At 47.0% G+C, this 23,603-nt stretch overlaps 1 protein-coding gene across 5 annotated transcripts in view; it reads right to left on the bottom strand.

Moving 5' to 3' along the window:
* Positions 1-38: 38 nt before the first annotated feature.
* SGF29 (SAGA complex associated factor 29) overlaps positions 39-23,603 on the bottom strand; it is a 30,919-nt gene continuing 7,354 nt past the window's right edge. Inside the window, exons 2-12 of one of the 5 annotated variants that reach the window (XM_037065352.1) lie at positions 19,820-19,905; positions 17,866-17,950; positions 17,173-17,257; positions 9,664-9,739; positions 8,904-8,976; positions 2,797-2,861; positions 1,693-1,822; positions 1,477-1,623; positions 1,296-1,331; positions 1,029-1,191; positions 39-242 (exon numbers count right to left, since the gene is read on the bottom strand). In XM_037065352.1, the coding sequence (XP_036921247.1) occupies positions 126-242; positions 1,029-1,191; positions 1,296-1,331; positions 1,477-1,623; positions 1,693-1,822; positions 2,797-2,861; positions 8,904-8,976; positions 9,664-9,739; positions 17,173-17,247 (882 nt within the window). In that variant the 5' untranslated portion in view covers positions 17,248-17,257; positions 17,866-17,950; positions 19,820-19,905 and the 3' untranslated portion in view covers positions 39-125. Of the gene's footprint in view, positions 243-742; positions 843-1,028; positions 1,192-1,295; positions 1,332-1,476; positions 1,624-1,692; positions 1,823-2,796; positions 2,862-8,903; positions 8,977-9,663; positions 9,740-17,172; positions 17,262-17,865; positions 17,951-19,819; positions 19,906-23,603 lie in introns of all 5 variants that reach the window. The other 4 variants (XM_037065354.1, XM_037065353.1, XM_037065351.1 and 1 more) reach the window with 4 other exon arrangements.

The raw sequence follows: 23,603 nt of genomic DNA, 5'->3' as shown, positions 1-23,603 counted from the left end.
AAGAACAGTCTGGAAAAGTAAAACCCAGGAGACATAGGCAAAGGGGAAGAATATTTATTTGATCACAATCTTTTGTTGCATTCCTCCTTGCGGATGGCAGGGGACTGTGAGCCTGCCAGCCCGCTTCACTTCTTTTTGGGCTCCTTACAAGCCACCACATACCTCTGGGCCACATTGAGGGGAGGGGAATAACCATCTGCATAGGAAGTATCTTCGAACAGGACCGAATAGTCATCCTGGGGCTGTGGCAGGAAGCAGACAGGAGGGGCTGGTCAGAACCCCCCAGGCAAGGCCTCGCACCCCCAGGCCTAGGCTGATGGGAGCCCCTGTGCATGGGCTCCCAGCCGTTCCTGTCCTCACCTTCTCCCGAGACCTCTAGGTGTTTGAACCCAGTCCCTGCCACTAGAGCTCCTCTCACCATCAAAGGGCCAAGGACGGGATGAAGAGCACGGAAAAGGGGACTGGCTACCTACACAGGCCAGGATGGGAGGGGCTGGTGCTTTTCAGGGACTGTGTGTTAAAGGGAGCCAGGCCAACTCAGAGGGCAGCAGGCAGGGATCCTGAAGGAAGAGTGAAGAGCCTTTAGACGGCTATCTGTGATGGGTGGCCAGGGTGCCAGCAACAGCAGCACTTGCTCAAGGAAAAGCAGCCTCAAGCGAAGGAAGGGCAGTGATGCAGGAGCTGGGGGCTGGAAGACAGGCCCCGGGCACGGCACTTCCAACGTGGGGCTCAGGCTTCCCACCTCAATGCAAATGCGAGGTTAGACTACAGGACACATCAGGTCCACTCCACTCAGGACTTGCTAAGGCTCTGCAGGTCGGCTGGCACTGCCTAGGACAAGGCTGGAGGGGAGTTACGGGGCAGACTGTCAGGGAGGGGAGAGAGGGAAGCTCACAGGACACTCCCAGCTCAGAGAGGCCGCAAGACGAGGACAAGCAGGGTAGGAACTAGAAATACAACCCAGGACACATCTGGTCAGCGCAGTGGTACTGGTGTCCTGGATGATCTCCCCCATGGGGCTGCCTTACCCGTTGCGGGGGCGTGTGGATCAGGGCCCGATAGAAGCAGGTGGTCTGGGGATACAGGGCCAGCACGAGCTGCTCCTTCTGGAATAAGGCTTCGGGGTCAGTCTCAGGGTTGGCCTTCCACTGAGGCAGCGGGATGATACGCCGCCGGCTCAGGGTGTGTCTCCTGGAGGGGAGCTTAGGTCAACCCACGGCTAGGTAGGGGGCTCCCCCCAGCAGTGCGGCTGTCCCCCAGGCTTCCCTTGCCCTGCCCCCAGCCAGCGCACTCACTCTTTGCCTTCCTCATCGATGTCGTCTACCTCATACCTGTGGGTGAACAAAAGGGGAGCAGTGGGTACAGGAAGGCGCACGGTCCAGGTAGGGGGCCCAGGAGGAGGGTGGAGAGGGAAAGTAACCCAAGGAGCTGGCTGTTCACATGCCAGTTCCCACAGGACTGGGTGTGTCCACTCACTTGTTGGTGGCATGGCTGTAACTGACCACCTCAGCCAGGATCCACTGCTCATCCCCATCCACAGCCTTCACCCGGGCAGCCACCTTGTCCCCAGGCTTGGCCACGTAGTCCCCAGAGGCTGGAATGGCCCCACAGAGTGGGGGTGGCCTGAGAGTGGAACCGAGTGTTAGTCCCAGCCTCTCCCTTGCCAGTTCCCCGCCCTGAGCCTGCCCTCACTTGTCACCAGGCTTCCCGATCCACAACGGCAGGGTCATGGCTGACTGCTGCAGCAGAGTCATTAGCACCCCCCTGCGCATGGTCTTCCGAGGAGGTTCCGAGTCATTGTACAGGCCTGCAATCTTGGCAGCTGTGGGAAGGAAGTGAGCCCCTGAGGCACCAGGGGTAGGGAGCCTGCCCCAAGGCCCACCTAACTGAGCTATGAGAGGGGCTCAGCTCCACCTCTCAAGTTAGTACCGAGGGCCCAGATGTGACCCCTGACCCTTCCACCAGATGGCCACGGCGAGAGACTGTCAGGCTACACTTAACAGGTGGGTAAGAGGGCAGCTCAGTGGGTACCCTTTGGAGGAAGGAACTAGAAAGGACAAATGGGGGCTTCTGAGGTGCCGGTCAAGTTCTGTTTCTTGGTCTGAGTGCTGGTTACATCCATTTGTTCAGTTAGTGAAAATATATGCAAGTGAGCTGTATATACACTTGCATATATTTTAATATATTGTAGTTAAACAAAAAGTTAACAGAACTATCAAAGGGTGGACAGACCCCTTACTGCCTCAGGCATGGCTCAAAACACCCAACTTCAAACCCAGCTGGAAATGCGACATTTTTGATGGGTGAGGAGGGTGCCCACTGTGGGTTCATCGAAAGGGCAAGAAAGAGGTGGGAAAGCGGACTGAAGGGATTGGGAAGCCAGCGCCCTATGCACACTCCATCTGAGAGGCTGGCTTCATCCTGGTGTGGCTCAGACAGAGAATAACGACACAGGCATACGAATTATACTGAAAATGACATAAATTATACTGAAGGTGGGTGGGAGCTACTCTAGGCAGTGGAGGAGGGAGAGAAACCTGAGGGATTGGGGCAAACCACCGTGTTGTGCAGAGGGAGAACGTGGAGGCCCTGCCTCTGAGCCCTCAGGTGGGAGGGAGGAGGTCCCGTCCATTCCTAGTGCCAGGCTGCCCCGGTGTGCCTCTGTCAAAAATCCAGGACCCACCCGTCACACGGGGCTGAGGTCACAGGCTCCCCGACAGGAAGACCTGACTGCTACTCTCAGGAGCCCTCACACCGCCTGGCCAAGGAACCCGAACAAACTTGTCTCTAACTCACCGATCCGCCTCTCTTCCAACAGAGACTTGATTTCCGCAATCTTATCCAGGGCTTTCCGGAGGATGCTGAGGGTGGGGAGAAGGGAAAGAAGAGGTCTGGATGAAGCACAAAGCATAGACTTCCTTTTCTGGTTAATAATTCAGATCAACCTTCTTGCCAAAAACTATGAATCTGACAGAGATGGTTTGTAATCTTACAACCATACAAAATCATGATGACACAGGAGGAAGTTACAGGCCAAAAAACCAAAGAGGATCCTAGATAGGTAAAGGAATCAGAGAGTGGAGCCCTTCTCCACGGAAGACTAAGTACCATTTTTAACTCAGTGCCTGACTGTTTCCTTGGGGAAGAACCAGCTATTTTCCCTGAGGGAATGGTCATTCAGTCAACCGAGTCACGAAAGGCCCTGGGTGCGTAGCCACTTTTGTCCAAACCGTATTTAAGAAGAGGGCCCAGAGTGAGACTTTGGAATCCCACCCGAGGGAAGGACGCTTCACTTGGAACTGTTCCCAGACGAACCCCGAACACGGCCATCTCCGGGATTCCCCAGTGTCTGTGTTCCGGTGTTGGTGTTTCTTCCGTCTGCTGATGTGTGTGCTCTTCTTGCTTTCTCTTTGCTCTTGCTTAATAAATCGCTTAAATATTCACCTTTGACTTGGGGTTTTTATTGTTTGTAAATGTGAACCTCCAAAATTAAGTGGCCACGATCTCATACGTGCCCCTTAATGGCAGAGGGAAGCAGCGGACACCTGCCCAGTATACTCAGAGCATCCGCTGGGTGTGGCTGGTGTGGGATGCAGGAAGGACTCGGCCTGAGCCACTGCAGGCTTGTGAGCACGGGGACATGGAGCGACCAGGCACCCAGGAAAGCAGACCAGGAGGAAAAGCCAGGAGGCCAGAGGGAACTCGCAAAGTCTGATCCCTGGTACGGGGCCCGTCTGGAGGACATGGGTCTGTGCAGCATGTCCTGGCTGTGTTCTGTGAGCTATTCATGGAGTGGTTCTCAGTCTGAGCTGGATATCAGAATCCCCTGAAAAGCTTTAAAAAAAAAACCCTGCCCAAATGTTTTACATAAGAATCATAAACAGATACCAAAACTAGTGCATCTGATGGAAAATGGGTTATTTTAAGTCTCAGAGTATCTCCCATAAGATACTTATTATTAATTACACAGTGGAAAACAGCAGTAACTTGATACAAGAGAAACCTGGAAAAGACCATTTTAACCAGTGGGACACCATCTTCTCTCATGACGCACCGAGGACATCACTTCCATGCTATTACTGCCCAAAGTGTAAAACCCCAATCTGGTCGTGAGGAAACAGACAAATCTGCATGGAGGGGCAAGCAACAAAGTCACTGGCCTATGATCTTCAAAATGTCAGGGTCATGAAAGGAAAAGAGAGCCTGGGAACTGTTTCAGACTGAAAGAGACTAAAGAAACATGGTAACTAAATGCAACAATAATCTGTACTAGAAAGAACTTCTTTGCTACAAAGGACATTAATGGACAGAGATGAAAGTTGCGTAAGATCTGTAGATTAGTTGATATTTTTATATCTGTCCTGATTTTGAGAAATGTACCATGGTTATGTAAAAATGTCCTTTGGGCACTTTGTAGAACCTCCATCACTACCACCTACAACTTTTCAGTGACTCAGAACTCTTGACAAACGACAGCAAAAGAAAGATCCTAATGGATTAAACAAAAATACTGGCAGAAGTAGAAACCCTAACGAGGACAGAAGGCTGTAAAGGGGTTACTGGGACAATGGTCGTAAATACAGAAGACATTCCAACCCAAACAATCTCAGACAACTCAACAATTCAAAATGCAGGTCGTCTTCATCAGCCGACAACGAAGGCCAAGAGCGCAGTCTGTGAAGTTGATCCTCAGAATGACCTTTCTTAGGATGAGGTCAAGAAACGAGAGGTCCCGGCAGCTGCAGGTGAGGACTGCCTTCTGACTGCCCTTCCGTCCATGTGGGTAGTTCTGCCCCCGCCACGTCCTTCCTGGGACACCAGGTGGAACGCAGTACTCTCATCGTTTTGTAAAAAATGTGTTCTTTAGCCCCCTGGCTGGCATAGCTCAGTGGATTGAGCGCCGGCCTGCGAACCAGACAATTGCGGTTCGATTCCCAGTCAGGGCACATGCCTGGGTTGCAGGCCGGTTCCTTGCAGGCTAACTACCAGCAGGGGACGCACAAAAGGCAACCGTACATTGATGTTTCTCTCCCTCTCTCCTTCTCCTCTAAAGATAAATAAATAAATTTAAAAAATCTTTAAAAAAAAATGTGTTCTTTAAAAAATATTTATCAATTATAAAGAAGGAGGAAGGGTGGCGGAGGGAGAGACAGACACCAGTCCATTTTATGTGCCCTGACTGGAGATCAAACCCACGACCTTGGCATTGGGGACAATGCTCTAACCAACTGGCCTACCTGGCCAGGGTGGACATACTCCTCTTTAATGATTGCTAAGATTCTATTCCAACAGAATTGATTCTGAATGTTTTTCTCTATTTCTATATTTAAACTATTCTACATGTTTCATTTACTTCCTCTTGAATGTAAAGTTGTGATTTAGCTACATAATAAATAAACTCTGGTAAAAAAGTCCTTGTTTTTAGGAAATACTAATAAGTTTAGAAGTCAAAGGGCAATATGTCTGCAATATAAACAGTTCAGAAAAATATGTATGTGTATATATAGAATGGTGAAGATGTGGCAAAAACTCTACATTTATATAACTCTGAAATTATATACAAATAAAGTTAAATCAGTATCAGTGTGTGAGCTCCACCCCACATAAATCATTCTGTTGAACACAGTTAAGAGCCCCAAGCCCTAACCTCCCCCTCCCAACCTCAGCGCCTCCCCTCTGACCTATGTACGGGTCAGAGGCTATTACCGTGTGAGGGGCTATGACGGTGTGGGCCCTTTAAAATACTCCAATAATGCTGCATACAAATTCACGGTGTAATTATCTGATTAGGGTAACATTTAAAAAATACAAAAGGGAAAAAAATAATTCCCTTTAGGCCTTCTTCCCTTGCTGAGATAGCTGGAGTTGTGCCTTTAAAGCTAGATGCGAAGCAGCCAAGCCCAGGAGCACAACACAGGCGGAGCAGATGGGAGCTGCCTGCCCACGCCCCTCCTCTGCCCAGGCTGCAGCTGCGGGGGATAAAGGCAAAATGTCAGCTTCTCAGGCACACGGCTTCTGTGCCCAACTCTAAGTGGTCTGTGTCCGGGCCAAGGAGGGAGAGCTGATGCAGCCTGTGACTGCGAAGACCAGGGCACTCCTCTGGTCAGTAACATGGGACAATATCCACGGTGTCAGGTGCCCGCCAGCGAGTGGTCTGCTGTCCAGGCCCCAGTGCTAGGCCCAGAAAGATGGGCCAGGCACTCACTCTGTCCTCTAGCCACTTGACGCTCGGCCCGCGAGCCACTTAGCCCTTAGAAAGCTAAACTGTACCTCTGCCTGCACGGGCTTTGCCACTCCTAGAACTACCTTCCCCAGCTGGCACTCTGAGTGAGGCTGAGAACAACTCACTGTTTGTAGTCCAAGTGAGAGACGCGTCCCTCTGGCTGTTCACTGCGCCCTCACAGAACTGCATCTTGAGAAATGCCTTTTGAACTAAGGTCAGTAAATAACTTGTTCCCACCTGGGAATGGCTACCCACCTTCCACTGGAGTATGGAGAGTGAGATTTTTTTTATCTCGTTTCCCTGATTCCTGCTGCCAGTGTATTACTTCAAGGCTTTTTTAAAGAAGAGATGACTGTTAAATGAAGACACAGGGGTTCCTTTCCATTTTCTGTAAAGCAGGAGGAGGAAAGCCAGCTGGGAGGCAGTGTGGTACACACAGCAATGCCTCTCAGCACTTGGGCTAGTTCCCGAAGCCGGCACTTGGTGCATCTTCAGTTCCAGATGGTCTTAACTCACCTCTTTTAGGAAGTGAGCAGATGCGCGTTGTAGCACCTGGATCAGTGCTGAAGGACAGTGAGTGTTCCCCACCCAGCCTTGGAGCTCCCTGCGGGCAGGGCTGGCATCTTTGCTGCCCCGCCTGCTCTCCCGTACCCAGCACGGCATCTGGTGCTCAGGAGGCCCTGTTCAGGGTTTAGCTGAGGTATAAAGTAAAACGGTAGCAGAACTACAAGAGCTTGGGGCCTGGAGTTATGAAAGCAGCTTAACTCTAGTAAGTCAATGCCAGAGAAGAGCCGACACCAAACTGGTTTCAGAAGCTGTCACCTCACTTTGTTAGCAGTTAAGCTGGGAAGGGACAGTTTGCCTTCTACTCTCAAATAAGCATGAGTTACTCTGACTTCTGCAAGCCAAACACCAGCCTAGGTGACTGGGAAGAGGGGCCTGACTGTGGCCAGATGAGAAATTTGCAAATCAGGGAGAAGAAAGAGGTAGGGATTGGTGTGTTGGAGAGCTAAGAAGGTAATACTTTCTGTCAAAACCCACTGTCTCCTCCCCCCAAGTCAGCCCCACCCTTTTGTTCTGCTCCCCGAACTGTCATAGGGAACCCCACCAAATCCATTTGTCCAAGATAAAAACCTCGGAGTCTTCAACTTCTCCACCCCCACTGCCACCGTCTCACCCCAGCCCCATCAGGACCTCTTGCCTGGTCTCCTAACTAGCCTTTGACTCACCTAGTCTACTCCCCACATGCAGCCAGGATTTTTTCTCCTGCTTTACATCTTCATTGGCTCCCTGTCACGTCACTTCGGGATAAAGTCCAGGTATTGGAGGCCCTCCACATTCCTGCCCTCCTTCCTCAGCCACACAGGACTAGTTTTCATTCCCCAAATGCATATGTCCCGCAGGCCCTCCTCCCTGGCCTTGGCATTCTCTGTCCTCTCTGCCTTGTCTGCCTACTGGTCCCCAACCCGAGCCTCTCCTCCTCCAAGGCTGTCCCAGACCCCCAGGTGTAGTGAGCCCCATCTCTGCAGGCCCACTAACTACACAGTCCACTAAACTTTCTTTTTTGGACTGCTTGCCAGTGAGGGCAGGATCCTTACTATCCTTATGTCTCTACATGGGGAGTGCCCAGTGCCAGAGGCAGCGCAGTGCCAGCAGAGGTTTGCGGAGTGACTGACAGCAGGCAGAGAAGACGTGGGCTCGTGAGTACCAGGAAGAACCTGGGAAGAGCCAGGTGGGAGGACAAGAAGCTTCCTGGAGCCCCCGTAATGCTCAGTGTGCTGACCCTGAGCATGGCTGTCCCTGCCCCCCACCGGCCCGGCAGGTTAGCCACCGACCAAATGTGCCAGGCAGCGTTGTGTAAACTAAGCTATGACTCATCAGTGGATCATGTATTAATTTCTTGGGTAACTACGTTCAGTATTTTTTAAAAATCAAACAGAACAGACTATGCAATAATAACTATAAAAACTATACTTCTTGCTCTAATTCTGTGATACATGTACATATAAAATAAGTGTGTGTTATGGAAAGGCATCATTATACCATTCTAGCATGGTACTAAAGAATAGGGACTTTGGGTTTAAAATTGGGTTCCCCCACTTAACTAGTTGTGAGTTGTGGCAGATTACACAACCCCTTGTTGTTCCGATTTCCTCATCTGTTAAATGTGGCAACCCCCCTTTCGGGGTGGCTCAGAGGATTAAATAGATGAAGTATTTGGAATAGTACCTGGCACACAGTAAGGCCATAGAGCTGTTATTGTTATTATTATCGCCACGATACAGAATATATTTCCTAGTGTAACTTATGGCCAAAAGAGTTTGAAAAACACAAGTCTTAGGCATGTTTTATGCATGATCTCATTTTACACGGACAATTCTACAGGTAAGTATTATCCCTATTTTAATGATGGCACAACTGAGTCTCAACTGAAGCGACTGCCCAAGGTCACGTGACCAGTAAACGGCCCCGCTGGGACCTGACTCCTGCCTTGCTGCCATCCATAAAACAGCAGGGCTGGGGGGAGTGGGCCTAGAAGCGGGCTCTAGGGAAGGCACACTCCATGGGAGAGGCTCACACACGGCAGGAAAGACAGGCCGAGGCTGTGGCGCACAGCTTCCTGCAGTCCAGCTCTGGGCCAGGAGGGGGAGGCGACGGCAGGGCGTGGGATGGTACTCACTTGCACTCGGCCTCTGCATCGGCTTTGGCGGTTGTGTAGAGGCCACGCAGCTTCGTCCGGTAATAGGGAGAGACTGCAGAGTACGCACAGGGGGAGAGATGTGGGTGAGGCCCAGCTGGCGGGAATGTGGCACTGCTCCGAGTACACCAGGATCAGACCCTGGGAGGCACTGAGAAGCCACAGGCCGAGGCACGAGCTTTACTGGCTCAGAAGTGCTCTCCGAGGCACCTGAATTCCATGTACTATGAGTTCACATTTTAATAGAGTACAAATGCCATCACTACATCTAAGGGAGGACTTTCTTACCTCTGCCATAGCATGATACACACAGAAAATATTTCTCAGCACGGGAAAACAGAGAACAATTCTCAAAGGTGCTCGAGGGCTGGAAAGCACACGGCCAGGGACCTGGCCTTCTGAGGGCCCCAGGTACGCGGGGAGGAGCTCTCTAGAGACACCAGTAGCCAGGTGCTCCTGGGCTGAGGTGTTCCCCTAGATGCAGCCTCGTTTCACTGACTTTCCAGTCCCTAGAGTTGGGGGATCTTAAGGTTCCTTAGGGCTGGGCAGTCTGTTATCTGCCTCCTAGGTCACCTTAGGTCACCCAGCCTAAGGGACAACTGTCCCTCTGGCTTAAGAAGTAACTCATTTTGCATTATGAAGATACATGCAAAAGTCCCTTTAGAAAAACAGAGAAGCCATGTCCCAGTCTCAGCCCACACCCTCTTCTAATGCCCTTTCTCTCCTGGGCCCAGCTACTCACTCTTGTTCTCTGTCTGCATCCGCTCGTGGGTCTTCTGGATGTTCACTAAGTTGTGTTCGCTCCGTGAACGTTCTTCCTACAAGGACGAGGTCAACAGGTCGTGAGGGAGGCCCGTCATCCTGCTGTGGCCCCTGCACCCCAGGCCAGAGGCCTCATAAATATGACCCTCATCTTCTAGATCCAAACTCAGGACCGGTTCAAAAGGATGTTTTCCCCCTGACTAATGCAAAAGTATTACAAAGGGCATTCAAATTAAATCACAAGTTATAGATTTAATGACTGTCAGAAAAGACAAAGTGATCTACAGATTCAATACAATCCCCATAAAAATCCCAGCTGACTTTGTAAAAATTGACAAGCTTACTCTAAAATTTATATGGACATTCAAGTAACCCAGAATAATCAAAATGATTATGAAAAAGAAGAAAACATGGAAGGACACACATTTCCCAATTTCCAAATTTACTACAAAGCTATAGTAGTCAAAGGGTGTGTTATTGTCATATAGAGCAATGGATTAGAACTGAGAGTCCAGAAATTAACACGCACACCTATGATCAATTCACCGGGGAAAAGGGGTGGGGAAGGAGGCTGGTACAATTGCTCCCCACATCAGTGGTCCTGGGATTGGGGCTGCGACTGAAGACGTCATAAGCAGAGGTGATTCTTAGTCAGAATTTCTAAGTGCCTGGCAAAATGGAGTCAGTGGTGAATGCAGCTGTTGCCTAGTTGTGGCAACAGCCCACTAGTTCAGGGCCTGCGTGAGCTGACCCTGCATGAACCGGAATGACTGAGAGGGAGTGGGGAGGAGGCAGAACATGACTCTCATTAGACTAGGGGTGCTGCCTCGGTGTGGGCCAGGATAGTGGGCAATCCTACGGTTCTTTCAAGGACAGTAAGGTCTGGGTAAAAATTAATGACAAATGGAGAAAAGGAGAATGGTAGATGAGGGTAAAAGAATGAATAGGTTATGCAATGCCGTGAATTCACTATTATATTAATACCACAAGATAGGTTCAGAGTAAGAGAATACTATTGGCTCTTAACTCACTTATACCAGATGCACTGAAGGTAAAGCCACGCATCTGCGAGGCCACCCTTGCTTTTAGAACCTGACAAGGTCAAACAGGAGCCTGCAATCCCGAGCAGCATCCCTCTGACAGACATATAGTCACACAGTATGACGACAGTCACAAAACTGCAGATGATGGAGTGGAATCCCAGCCATGTGCCAGCATCCTCTTTTTCTTTAGCTTTAAAGTTTTATTAATGAACTATTTTTAGAGCACTGTTAGATTTACAGAAAAATCAAGCAGACAGTCCAGTTTGTTCCCATGCACCTGTTTCCCCTGCAGGTTCCCCTCACTGCCATCTGGCTCTAGTGTGGTTACATTCGTTACAGCTGGTTAGCCAGCAGTTCTTGAACTCAGACAATTTGCTTCCCTCACAAGTTGTTCATGGAATAAATGTCTTGGTTATCGAACAAAACTTCAGTTTTGGACCCGACAACCCTTTCATGCTGATGCCTGGATGATCAATCACCTGTATGATTTGGTTTTTGAACAAACTGCTTCTCGAACAGCCTTCCAGAACAAATTAAGTTCAAGAACCGAGGTTCCCCCGTACTGATAATGATTCATTAAAGCCCCAGATTACATTAAGTTTCCTTTCTTAATGTGTTGCACATCCCATGGGTTTTGACAAATGCATAATGTCATGTACCCACCATTTCAGTATCACACAGAATAGTTTCACCACCCCGAAAATCCCGTGTTCCCTCTATTCGCCTCTCCGTCCTTCTAAGCCCCTTATTTTTGAACTGTCTCGTTTTGCCTTTTCCAGAATGCTACATAGGTGGAATCATACAATATATAACCTTTCACACTGGGTTCTTTCACTTAGAAATATGTGTGCCAGGATCTTTTTTTTTTAATCCTCACCTGAAGACATTATTTCATTGCTTTTTAGACAGAGGGGAGAAAGGAATGGAAGGAGGGAGGAGGGAAGGAGGGGGAGAGAAACACTGGTTGCCTCCTATACGTGCCCTGATGGGGAATCGAACCTGTGACCTTTTTTAAAAAAAATTTATTTATCTTTAGAGAGAAAGGGAAGGAGGGAGAGAAATATCAATGTATAGTTGCCTCTCATGGGTCCTCTGCTGGGAAGTGGCCTGCAACCCAGGCATGTGCCCTGACTGGGAATCAAACCTCGATCCTTTGGTTCACAGGCCTGCACTCAATCCACTGAGCTACACCAGCCAGGGCTGAACCTGTGACCTTTTGATACGTGGGAAGATGCTTCAACCAACCGAGCCACCTGGCCAGGGCTGTGTGCCGGTATTTTTTGACTGTTTTCAGGTTACAGCTCACCACTAAGGATGTCAGTTGGGAAGGAATTTCTGGGAACTGTTCCATTCTGGATCAACGGACAGTGCAGTGCATGGCTCTCAGCAGACAGATCACTGTACAACTATCAGCTTGGGTAATGGTGTGCTGAGAAAAGCAGAATGGATAAAATAATGGCAGTGTATGCCTGAGGCACTGCAGCACGCTATGTGCAATTACACATCAGTGTTGTTTTTGTGAACAAAAAAATATTTAAAAGAGGGGGGAAATAGGTTTCTGATAGGATTAAAGAAGTGGGCACCACACGCTGAGTCCGAATTCACCTGGGGAATACCCCACCCTGACATGCAGAAGGTTTTGAAAGGCTGTATGGCATACTCAGGCTAAGTTACACCCAGGTTCTAGTAGAGGGTACCCAACATTTGGGGGTACAAACTATGTATCCTAACTGTACCCGGGCCACAAAATACATGGTGGAGTAAGCAACACTAGCCTACAGAAAGGAAAGGGTATGTGAGCTGTTGTGAGACGAGCTAAATGCATTTTAAAAAAAGATTTTATTTACTTATTTTTAGAGATAGAGGAAGGGAAGAAGAAAGAGAGGGAGAGAAACATCGATGTGTGAGAGGAATATAGATTAGCTGCCTCTTGCATGTGCCCAAACGGGGACCTGGCCCACAACCCGGACAAAACTGGCAACCTTCTGGCTTGCAGTCCAGCTCCCAACCCACTGAGCCACACCAGCCAGGGCTAAATGCATTTTCAATGAGAAGCAGCACTGAAGGGGGAAAGATGTGTTAATCAGTAAAAAGAAAAGACTGGCGTGATTTCTCTCATCAGCCTGGAAAGATGAAGCTTTAGTGAAGTGGTTTAGGCCAACTCAACAAAAAATGCTGGATGATTCTAGAATCATCTGCTGTTGGGAAAAGGCTTGCACCCTTACCCACCTGGGCTTCCTGACTATTTTAATATAGATGGAGGCCGAGTAGCCATAGGGCAATGACTCTTTATACTATTTGCTGAGCCTGAAGGGGATTTGCTGACACAACAAGGGGATGCTATGGACCTCCAGATCTATGGAAGTCCTCTAAGGGCACCTGCTAGTCACACTGATGCACCATGATTATGCCTAACCCAAGAATTGATGAAAACAAGAATATCCTGAAGTGTAGGTGGCAGAGATAAAACTTTCAGTCTACCACCTGTCCTCTCCTTAGGAGGGAGGGAAGCTGTGATACACAACAGCATGCAATGGAAACAGTCTCAGTACAAGCCTCTGAGCCAAGACAGGGTGATTGGCTTTGTCCCCAGCTGACTTGGAACCCAGAAATGACTGAAGGATGGCCATCTCCAACAAACCCTGTCCATAACAGTATCTGGTAAATGGGCAGGGCCGATTCTGTTCGGAAGACATGACAAATGGCTCTGTAATTCTCACCGATTTGTTCTATGTTGAAGCTGAGTTTTACCATGGTCATACATCAGTATGGTGCAGCACACTGGCACTGTTGGTAAGATTCAACTACCTTATGTAAATAAGGGAGATGATAACACTGATATTGAGAACCAAATGTATTCAGAGACTGAGTCCAAGCCTTCTCAAAATATAATATTTGTTGAAAATAAGTGTACTGAGGAAGAACTGGACTTCACTAAACATCAGCTAATTTCTATGCTAGATATTTCTTTTTTCCTTTTTAGTCTTTATTTTTTAAAAAGATTTTATTTATTTTTAGAGAGAGGGAAAAGGAGAGAGAAAGGGAATAAAATATCAATGTGTGGTTGCTTCTTGTGCATCCCCTACTGGGGACCTGGCCTGCAACCCAGGCCTGTGCCCTGACCGGGTTATCGAACCAGTGACCTTTGGTTCGCAGGCCGGCACTCAATCCGTTGAGCCACAGCAGCAGTAGCTCTACACTAGATATTTCTACACAAAATTTCTTAAATTAATTAATTTAAATATATTTTATTGACTATGCTATTACAGTTGTCCCATTTCCCCCTCTCCATTCCCTTCCACCCTGCACACCCCCTCCCCCCATTCCCCCTTTAGTTCTTGTCCATGTGTTATAGGTTCTTTAGCTTCTACATTTCCCACACTATTCTTGCCCTCTCCCTATTTTCTGCCTGCCATCTATGCTACTTATTCTCTGTACCTTCTCCCCCCTTCTCCTCCTCCCACTCCCCTGTTGCTAACCCTCCATGTGATCTCCATTTCTATGGTTCCACTCCTGATCTAGCTGTCCTCTTGGTTTGCTTTTGTTTTAGGTGTGGTTGTTAATAACTGTGAGTTTGCTGTCCTTTCACTGTTCATATTTTTTTATCTTCTTTTTCTTAGGTGAGTCCCTTTGACATTTCATATAATAAGGGCTTGGTGATGATGAACTCCTTGGACTTGACCTTATCTGAGAAGCACTTTATCTGTCCTACCATTCTAAATGAAAGCTTTGTTGGATAAAGCAATCTTGGCTGTAGGTCTTTGGATTTCATGACTTGGAATACTTCTTTCCAGCCCCTTCTTGCCTGTAAGGTCTCTTTTGAGAAATCCGCTGACAGTCTGGTGGGAACTCCTTTGTAGGTGACTGTCCCCTTATCTCTTGCTGCTTCTAGAATTCTCTCCTTCATTTTAATCTTGGCTAATGTAATTAGATGTGCCTTGGTGTGTTCCTTCTTGGGTCCACCTTCTTTGGGACTCAGAGCTTTCTGGACTTCCTGGAAGTCTATTTCCTTTGCCAGACTGGGGAAGTTCTCCTTTATTATTTGTTCAAATAAGTTTTCTACTCGTGGCTGTTTCTTTTCCCCTTCTGGGAAAAGAAGGGGAAAAGAAACAGCCCTATAATTCGGATGCTGGAACGTTTAAATATGTCCTGGAGGTTCCTAAGCCTCTCCTCATTTATTTGAATTATTTCTTCATTCTTTTCTGTTTGGTTTTTTCTTTCTTCCTTCTGGTCCACTCCATTGATTTGAGTCCCAGTTTTCTTTCCATCACTATTGGTTCCCTGTGCATTTTCCTTCATTTCACTTAGTGTAGCCTTCATTTGTTCATCTAATTTGGGACTAAAATCAACCAGTTCTGTGAGCATCCTGATCACCAGTATTTTGAACTGTGCATCTGATAGGCTGGCTATCTCTTGGTCACTTAGATTGGTTCTGGGGCTTTGAGTTGTTCTTCTGCTTGAGCTATAATGTTTTGGTCTGTTTGGGCTTGTTATGTATGAGGGGCAGAGCCTTAAGTGTTCACCAGGGCAGGGCAACCCAAGTCACTGGGCTGTGATGCTGTATGTGGAGGCAGGGTCAGAAAGGGAGCAATGGCGTTTGTTCCACTCTCTCTTGGATTTTGGTCCCCTCTGCTGCTTCCCACAAGCAAGTTGGCCCCTTCTGGTGCTGGTTCCTGGGTGGGTGAGCTTGTGTACATTCCAGGACCCTGTGGGTCTCTCCAACGAACTCTCCTGTGAGGCTGGGAGCCTCTCCCGGCATCTCAACCCCCGAAAGTTTTTCCAATTGGTGCGTTCAAGCTTAAATTACTGTCACTGGGGCCCTGGGTTGCGTGGTCTGTCTCACTGCCTGTTTTTTCACCTGGTTTATCTGCATGTGAATGTGTGACCACGGTCAGCCAGCTGCCTTGCACCCTCACTGGGTCTGCCCGTTGCCACCCCGTGCCTGGGATCTGCCAACCACCGCCTGCGCACCTGGGTCGGTAGGGCAGCCACTGCTCTTCCCTGCCGCGACTCCTCTCCACCGGCCGCCGACTGCACCCCGTCTGGATGAATGGTTTGTTGTTGTTGGACTTTGGTACAGTTCAATTTTCTGTCCGTTTTGGTTGTGTTTTTGTTTCTAAATCTTTGTTGTCCTTAAATTTGGTTGTGTGAGTTGGTACAGTATTTCCACCTATGCCTCAGTCTTTGCCGGAAGTCCTTTCTATACGAATCTATCACAATGTACAGACAGTGGTAGATGGAGGGAAATGAGTAATCAAATTAGTTCAATAATATGAAAATGTATGCAATAGCTCTAGATTAGTGGTTTCTTTAAGTCTATCTCTACCCCACACTGGCTCCTCCAAATGTCAAGCATATTCATACTGATATTATTGCTGTATCTGGGATGTATATGGTACATTAAAAGTAGAGACATGGAAATAAAGACCAAACTGACAGTGACCAGAGGAGAGGGGGAAAATGGGGAAAGAAAGGGCAGATTCATTAAGGAACAGGTATAAAGGACCCATGGTCAAAGACAATGGGGTGGAGAGGATTGAATGTGGGGGTGGGGTGTGGGCAGGGGAGAGTCATGGGGAAAATGGGGACAACTGTAATTGAACAACAGTTAAAATAAAAGAAGAAAAATCTTAGATAATATTAAAAAAGTAAATGCTCAAATATGATCATTTTGCTATAAGAGAGCCTAGGCCAAGGGCCAGAGGGTGGTTTGTACACTAAAAGATTAACTCATGCCCTGACCAGTGTGGCTCAGTTGGTTACGGGTAGAGGGTATTCCGCAAGGCAGAAAGTCACCAGTTCAATTCCCAGTCAGGGCACATACTTGGGTAGTGGGCTTGGTCCCCCCGTCAGGGGGCATGAGAGAGGCAAATGATTAGGTTTCTTTCCTTCTCTTTCTCCTCCCTTCCTTCCCCTATCTCTAAAAATAAATAAATAAAATCTTAACAAATAAAAAGATTAACTCAGCAGGCCTGGGTTCTCAAACACTGCACATTCCAAAAAAGGCGTGGCCTTTGGCCAACTTCTGAGAGAGACTCTCTAAATCCTTGTATTATATTGCCTGGTAAGACTTCCTTTGTTTGGGAAAGGGGCATAAGGAAAAGGAGTAACTATTATTTGGTACAGTGCACATTTGTCAAGCAATGAAATGTTCTGAAATTGATCATGGTGATAGTTGTACAACTCTTTGAATACACTAAAAACCACTTAATTATATACTTTAAATGGGTTAACTGTATAGTTGTTAGTAAACAAAGAATCATGAGATCCTCCATGATTAATAATCCAACAGAAGTGGGAGTCATACCCCGCCCCCTCCTCTCCCCTTCAGGCATCATCTTGGTTCCTGCAGGTCCACTCTCTCTGAACACGACCCCACCCAGCTCTCCACATGTCAGCATCACAGCCATGATCCCCTCCAGGAGTGGAGGGCGGTCGCCTTTTACCTGCGTTTGTTTGATCAGCTGATGGAGCTCTGTGAGAAGTTCTGCAATGCGGGAATCAGCAGACACAAGGGCCATTGTATACGGGGCACCTGGGATGGAGGGGGAACAGAAGAGAGCCTTGTTTGTTGCTGTTACGTGTTAAACTGTGTCCTCAAAAAAGATACGTCTCAGTCCTAACCCCGGTACCTGTGAATGTGACCTTACTTGGCAATAGGGTCTTCGCGGATGTAATTAAGATGTATGTCATTATCAGAGTAGGGCTGGGCCTTAATCCACATGCCTGGTGTCCCTCAGAGAAAAGACAGGGATGGACACACACAGAGCAGGCCAGGTGGACAGACATGTGCAGAGGGAAGGCAGCCACGGGACAGAGGCAGAGACCGGAGCTGGGCAGCTGCAAACCAAGGACCGCCAAGGACTGTGGGCCCCACGAGAGGCTGGGGCACAGGCACGGCACAGAGCCTCCTTCTGAGCACCCAAGAAGGAACTCACCCTGGTTTTGGAACCAAGCCAACCCCTTGATTTGAGAATTCTAGAACTGTGAGAGAATACATTTCTGCTGTTTCAAGCTACCCAGTTTGGGATCATTGTTACAGGAGCCCCAGGGAACTAATGTAGTGGCCAGTAGTCCTGAAATTCTACCCCGATATAATGACGTCTGTGTTCAACATGTTTGATCAAGTCAAGGAGCACTTACTAGGTTGCTTAGAAAGCAGCACGCCCTAGCCCCGCTCTGCTGACAAACGATTTAAGCATTCTGGTCTCCATTTAAAAAAATCTGTAAAATGGAGACTCAAGCAAAATTTTATATAAGGACACCTTCTATGTCACAAAGCACTGTTACTTTTTTATGATATAGGGAAGAGACATTAACCAGTAAAAAATAAAATCTGACTCAAGGAAAGACAAATGTATTGATGAAAGTAAAATGCAATAAAAGGTAATCAGAAAAAGAATAGTAAGAGGTAATAAAAGAGTAATTACTATAACTAGGTAAAAATGGACATATGCCTAAAAGTAAAGGTAGGTTGAAAAACAGTAAGAGGAAAAATTTTAGGGTGCTGAAATTTTATATGATAGCTTATCTTCTTAGACAAGTTATTCAGTTAATACATCTCCTTACCCATGAAGGCCAGAGTCACAATGAACAGAGTAAGCCCCTCCACAATAATAAATTGTGAACTCCATGTATTTAAATATTTGTATCTTAAAATCTATGCTTGTTTATTAAAAAAGTAATATTCAAACTAAGAACAGAGGGGGACTTCCTCAATCAGATACAGGGCATCTATGACGCCCACAACTAACAGCATACTTAACAGTGAAAGACTGGAATGTGCCCCCAACCCCAACCCCACTAAGATCAGGAACAAGCCAACACTGTTCTGGAGGTTCTAGCCAGGGCAAATATGCAATAAAATGAAATAAAATAGTACAGATAGGAAGGGAAGAAGTAAAACTGTATTTGCAAATGACATGACCTTGTAATAGAAAACCCTACCCCACTGAACGACTACTAGAACTACTAAAAAAGTTAGGGTGGCAAGGTTGGCTTCCATCCCCATCTCTCCTGTGACCCCGTCGCCTCTCATCACTGTCTGCCTCACATTTTATATTCCGGCAGTATTGAACTGTCCTGCTTTCGACCACATGCCACGTCATTTCGTATCTCCATGCCTTATGGTCACGCTGTTCCCTCTATCTGGGATGTCCTTCCTACAATCAGATCACCACCAATACTCTGCCTGATTTAATTACTTATTCTCTAAGACCTGCTTACCACTGAGGCACCTACTCCACTAGTCCTACTCTGGGTTAAATTACCTGTTTTCCCATAATACCCTGTGCATCTCTCTACCTCTGTGCCTGCCCAATGACATTAAAATTCTTTGTGCGTGTTTGTTTCCTCCCCTATCTCGTCCAATCTCTGAGGGTTAAGGATCACTTTATGTTCTGTACCTAGCACAGAGCGGGCGCACAGTACCCACCATTCTTCCTTCTACTCCCATTCATTCTTCAACCCAACAGTCTGGCTCTCCCTCAGTCCCCACTGATCTGCTAGCTCCTGGAACCCTGCTCTGCACCCAACACCTGACTAAACGCTGCTTATCAAGGCTCTGCTGTCTGCAGTTCCAGGTCTTCAATCTCCCCTACTTCTCTAACCACCTGCATAGCTTCCTGCTGTCCTCTTCTCCCACCCCAGTGGAAGAGCACCCCGGGATCCACTTCTCACTCTCTAAGCGCTTCCAAGAGGGCCCCTCAGACATCTCACAGTTTCCTCCCTGCACTGCTCTGCCTTCTAGATGTGGGTTAATGGTGTCCATCATTGTCAGGCCGGCTTCCCAAGGGGCAATCCCGGAGTCACCGATTCTTCCTTCTTGCTCATCTCCAGTGGCCCATCTCCATGATCAATCTCCATTCAAATTCTACTGATTTTGCCTCAGAAGTTTACCTCAAATACACCCCACACCCACCACTGTCTTAGTTTAGAATCTCATCACTGAGAATCTAAATCTCAATTTAGTCTGTCTCACTGTGGGTGGACACAAAGCCCATTTCTCTTAAGGGGAAAAAACGTTTTGAGTAGATAATAGACGCACATAGTAAAAAAATACTTGAACAATTCAAGAAGTACAATACCTCCCACCCCTAGAGGCAACCACTGTTGTTTCCTGGGTATTTATTTCTCCAGTGATAGCACAGATAACTACAAGAAAAACGTGTCAATGGTAGCTGCAGAGACAGACAGACAGACAGACAGACACGAGACTGAGGTCGAAACGTTCGGCACACCAAAGTGAAAAAGCTGACCCATGTACTCTGGGTGGGGGGACAGCGATCATCTACCAAACCACGCAGGCCCGAGCCCGCAGCCAGCAGGTGGCAGTGCGAAAGGCGGGCCCCGTTCCTGAAGAGACATTTCTAGGCGCTCTAACACTCAGCCCTACATCAATTACTGGGTTCCCCACACATGTAAACGGTGACTTGTGACTTTTAGCATGCTTTCGTCTCCCCTCATTTCTGTCCAATGTGAAATAAGTCTAAAGTGGTGAGTTGAGTTACAGGATTCTGGAGGATCACTTGGCCTACTGGGTAGCGCCCTGCCCAGGAGAACCATCTCATTTTTTGACTTTACAAAAAGTCAAAACAAACTACTAAACAACTGCTATTTCCAGATCCGGTGAGTTATGACTTTAATTTCCTTAGAAAACACATAAGTAGAGGCAAAGGTTTCTCAGACTCTCTGCTCTGACAATGCCACGTCTACTGGTGCAAAGTCAAGTAGGAATGAGGGGCCATGTGGGCATGAGGTACTGGGGACTGGAACTACACCTGACCTGAAGCACACCCAACAGAAAGGCCAAGCAGCTCCCAGATGGCAAGACAGCTTCCAGCCCAAGCTGCCTATTAGCAGAGTCCAAGGTTCCCAGGTTGATCTTATCACTATTCTTAAACCATGAGAGGCCAGCATTTCCTACAAGATTTTAGGGATTCAGCCAAGGGTTAACGCTCTAAACTTTTTTGGCTTCTCTTTCTAGTGACTTAGAAGGCCAAACCATCTATTTCCACCCAGAGAGGAAACCACTGTTCTGATATTTTCCTTTTTAAAGCTTCTATTTATTTATTTTCAGACAGAAGCGAAGGGAGGGAGAAAGAGAGGAAGAGAAACACTAGTGTGCAGTTGCCTTTCACGCGCCCCCTACTGGGGACCTGGTTCGCATCTGCCCTGACTGGTAATCGAACTGTCAACCCTCTTGCTTTGCAGGCTCGTGCTCAATCCACTGAGCCATACCAAACAGGGTTGTTGTGGTTATTTTTCACTACAGGTTAGTTATGCCTGTTTTAGAACCTCATATAAATGTAACTGTGCCATCCAATTATTTAGTGCCTGGATTCTTCCACTTAACATGTTTTTGAGATTCATCTATGCTGTATGCATCAGGAATTGGTTCCTTTCTATTGGTTCATTCTATTGTATGAACAAATTAGTTTGTTTAACCAGTTCTTTAAATGGTGCCCGGGCTAGTTCCAGTTTTGGGCCATTATATATGAAACAGTGCTGAGCAGTTATATGATTCATTTTTGAGGCAGATGTTCATTTTTCTTGAATAAATACATAGGTCTGACCCTGGTTGGCATGGTTCAGTGGATTGAGCATGGGCCTGGAAACCAAAGCGTCGCCGGTTCAATTTCTAGTCAGGGCAAATGGGTTGTGGGCCAAGTCCTCAGTATGGGGGCGCATGACAGGCAACCACACACTGATATTGCTCTCCCTCTTTCTCCTTCCCTTCTCTCTAAATTTAATAAAACCTTTTTTAAAAAAGATTTTATTTATTTTTAGAGGAGAAAGGAAGGAGCGAGAGACACACATCAATGTATGGTTGCCTCTGATGTGTCCCCTGCCAGGAACTGGCCTGCAACCCAGGCATGTGCCCTGACTGGGAATCGAACCGCGATCGATTGTGTGGTTCGCAGGCCCGCACTCAATCCACTGAGCTACACCAGCCAGGGCCAATAAAATCTTTTAAAAAGTACTTAGGCCTGAGGTATATATTTAGTTTTATAAGAAACTAAGTAGTTGTATTATTTTCCACTCACAGAAAAATGCTCTTTATTCTTGCCAACATACAATGTTGTCATTTTTATTTAAACAATTTGAGCCATCCTAGCCAGTGTGAAGTAGTATTTCATTGTGGTTTTAATGTATATTTCTCTGGTGACCAACCACATGGAGCACCTTCTACAGTGCTTATTTGGCTTCCTTTATGGCACATCTGTCCAGGTCTTTGGCCTCTTTTTTAATTAAGCTGTCTTTTTAAATTAAAAAAAAATTATTTATCTCTAGAGGGGAAGGAAAGGAGAGAGGGAGAGAAATATCAATGTATGGTTGCCTCTCGTGCGTCCCCTGCTGGGAAGTGGCCTGCAACCCACGCATGTGCCCTGACTGGGAATTGAACCATGATCCTCTGGTTTGCAGGCCCATGCTCAATCCACTGAGCTACACCAACCAGGGCTAAGCTGTCTTTTTATTACCAATGTTTAAGAGTTAGTTATATATTCTGGATCTAAGTCTTTTGTCGAATGTGAATTTTTAAAATTATTTCCCCTAGTCTGTGCCTTGCCTATTCATCTTAGTGGTGTCTTTTGATTAACAGAGTTTTATTTTATTTATTTTTTAGAAACTGGCATTTCTTTTAAAAAATTATTTTAATTTTAATTCTTGTTCAAGTACAGTTTTCTGTCTTATATTCCCAGCCCTGCGCACTCCTCTGAGTGCTCCCCACCTCCCTCCCATTTCCACCCCCCCACCTTAGTTATTGTCCATGTGTCCTTTCTACTTGTTCCTGTGAATCCTTCCCTTTCCCCCGTGATTCTCTCCACTCTCCCCTCTGGTCCCTGTCAGACTGTTCTGTATTTCAGTGTCTTTGGTCATATTTTGCTTGCTTGTTTGTTTTGTTGTTTAGATTCCTGTTAAAGGTGAGATCATATGGTATTTGTCTTTCACCGCCTGGCTTACTTCGCTCAGCATAATGCTTTCCAGTTCCACCCATGATGTTGCAAAGGGTAGGAGCTCCTTCTTCCTTTCTGCAGCATAGAATTCCATTGTGTAAATGTACCATAGCTTTTTGATCCAGTCATTTACCAGTGGGCATCTAGGTTGCTTCCAACTCTTGGCTATCATAAATTGTGCTGCTATGAACATCGGGGTGCATAGGTTCTTTTGGATTGGTGCTTCAGGGTTCTTAGGTTATACTCCTAACAGTGGAATTGCTGGGTCAAAAGGCACGTTCATTTTTAGTTTTCTCAGAAAATTCTGTACTGTTTTCCATAGTGGTTGTACCAGTCTGCAATCCCACCAACAGTGAACTAGGGTCTCCTTTTCCCCACAACCTCTCCAACATTTGTTGTTTGTTGCTTTGTTTATGATGGCCATTCTGACTGGTGTAAAGTGGTATCTCATTGTGGTTAATTATTTTAGAGAGAGAAAGGGAGTGGGGAGAGAGAACAGGGGTGGGGAGAGAGACAGACAACCAGACAGACAGAGACAATGACTTGTTATTCTACTCACCTATGGATTCAGCGGTTGATTCTCGTATATGCTCTGATGAGAGATGGACCCTGCAACCTTGGTGCACTGGGAGAAGGCTCCAACCAACTGAGCAACCCAGCCAGGGCTAATTCACTCTTTAAAGGGTTCAATTCAGTGGGTTTTTTTTAAAGTATATTCACAAGATTGTGTAACCATCACCACTATCTTACGATATTTTCATCACCCCAAGAAAAAGCTTTGTACCCATCAGCAGTCACTCCCTATTCCAATCTCTGCCCCCCCAGTCACTGGCAACCATTATTGTACTTTCCATCTCTATGGTTTTGCCTATTCTAGACAGTTTATATAACAGAATCATACAATATGCAGGATTTTGTGA

The sequence above is a fragment of the Sturnira hondurensis genome, unplaced genomic scaffold (assembly GCF_014824575.4).
Source record: "Sturnira hondurensis isolate 20B ecotype Veracruz unplaced genomic scaffold, ASM1482457v3 Scaffold0015739, whole genome shotgun sequence".
NCBI lineage: Eukaryota > Metazoa > Chordata > Mammalia > Chiroptera > Phyllostomidae > Sturnira > Sturnira hondurensis.
This window is presented reverse-complemented; position numbering and strand designations above follow the sequence as displayed.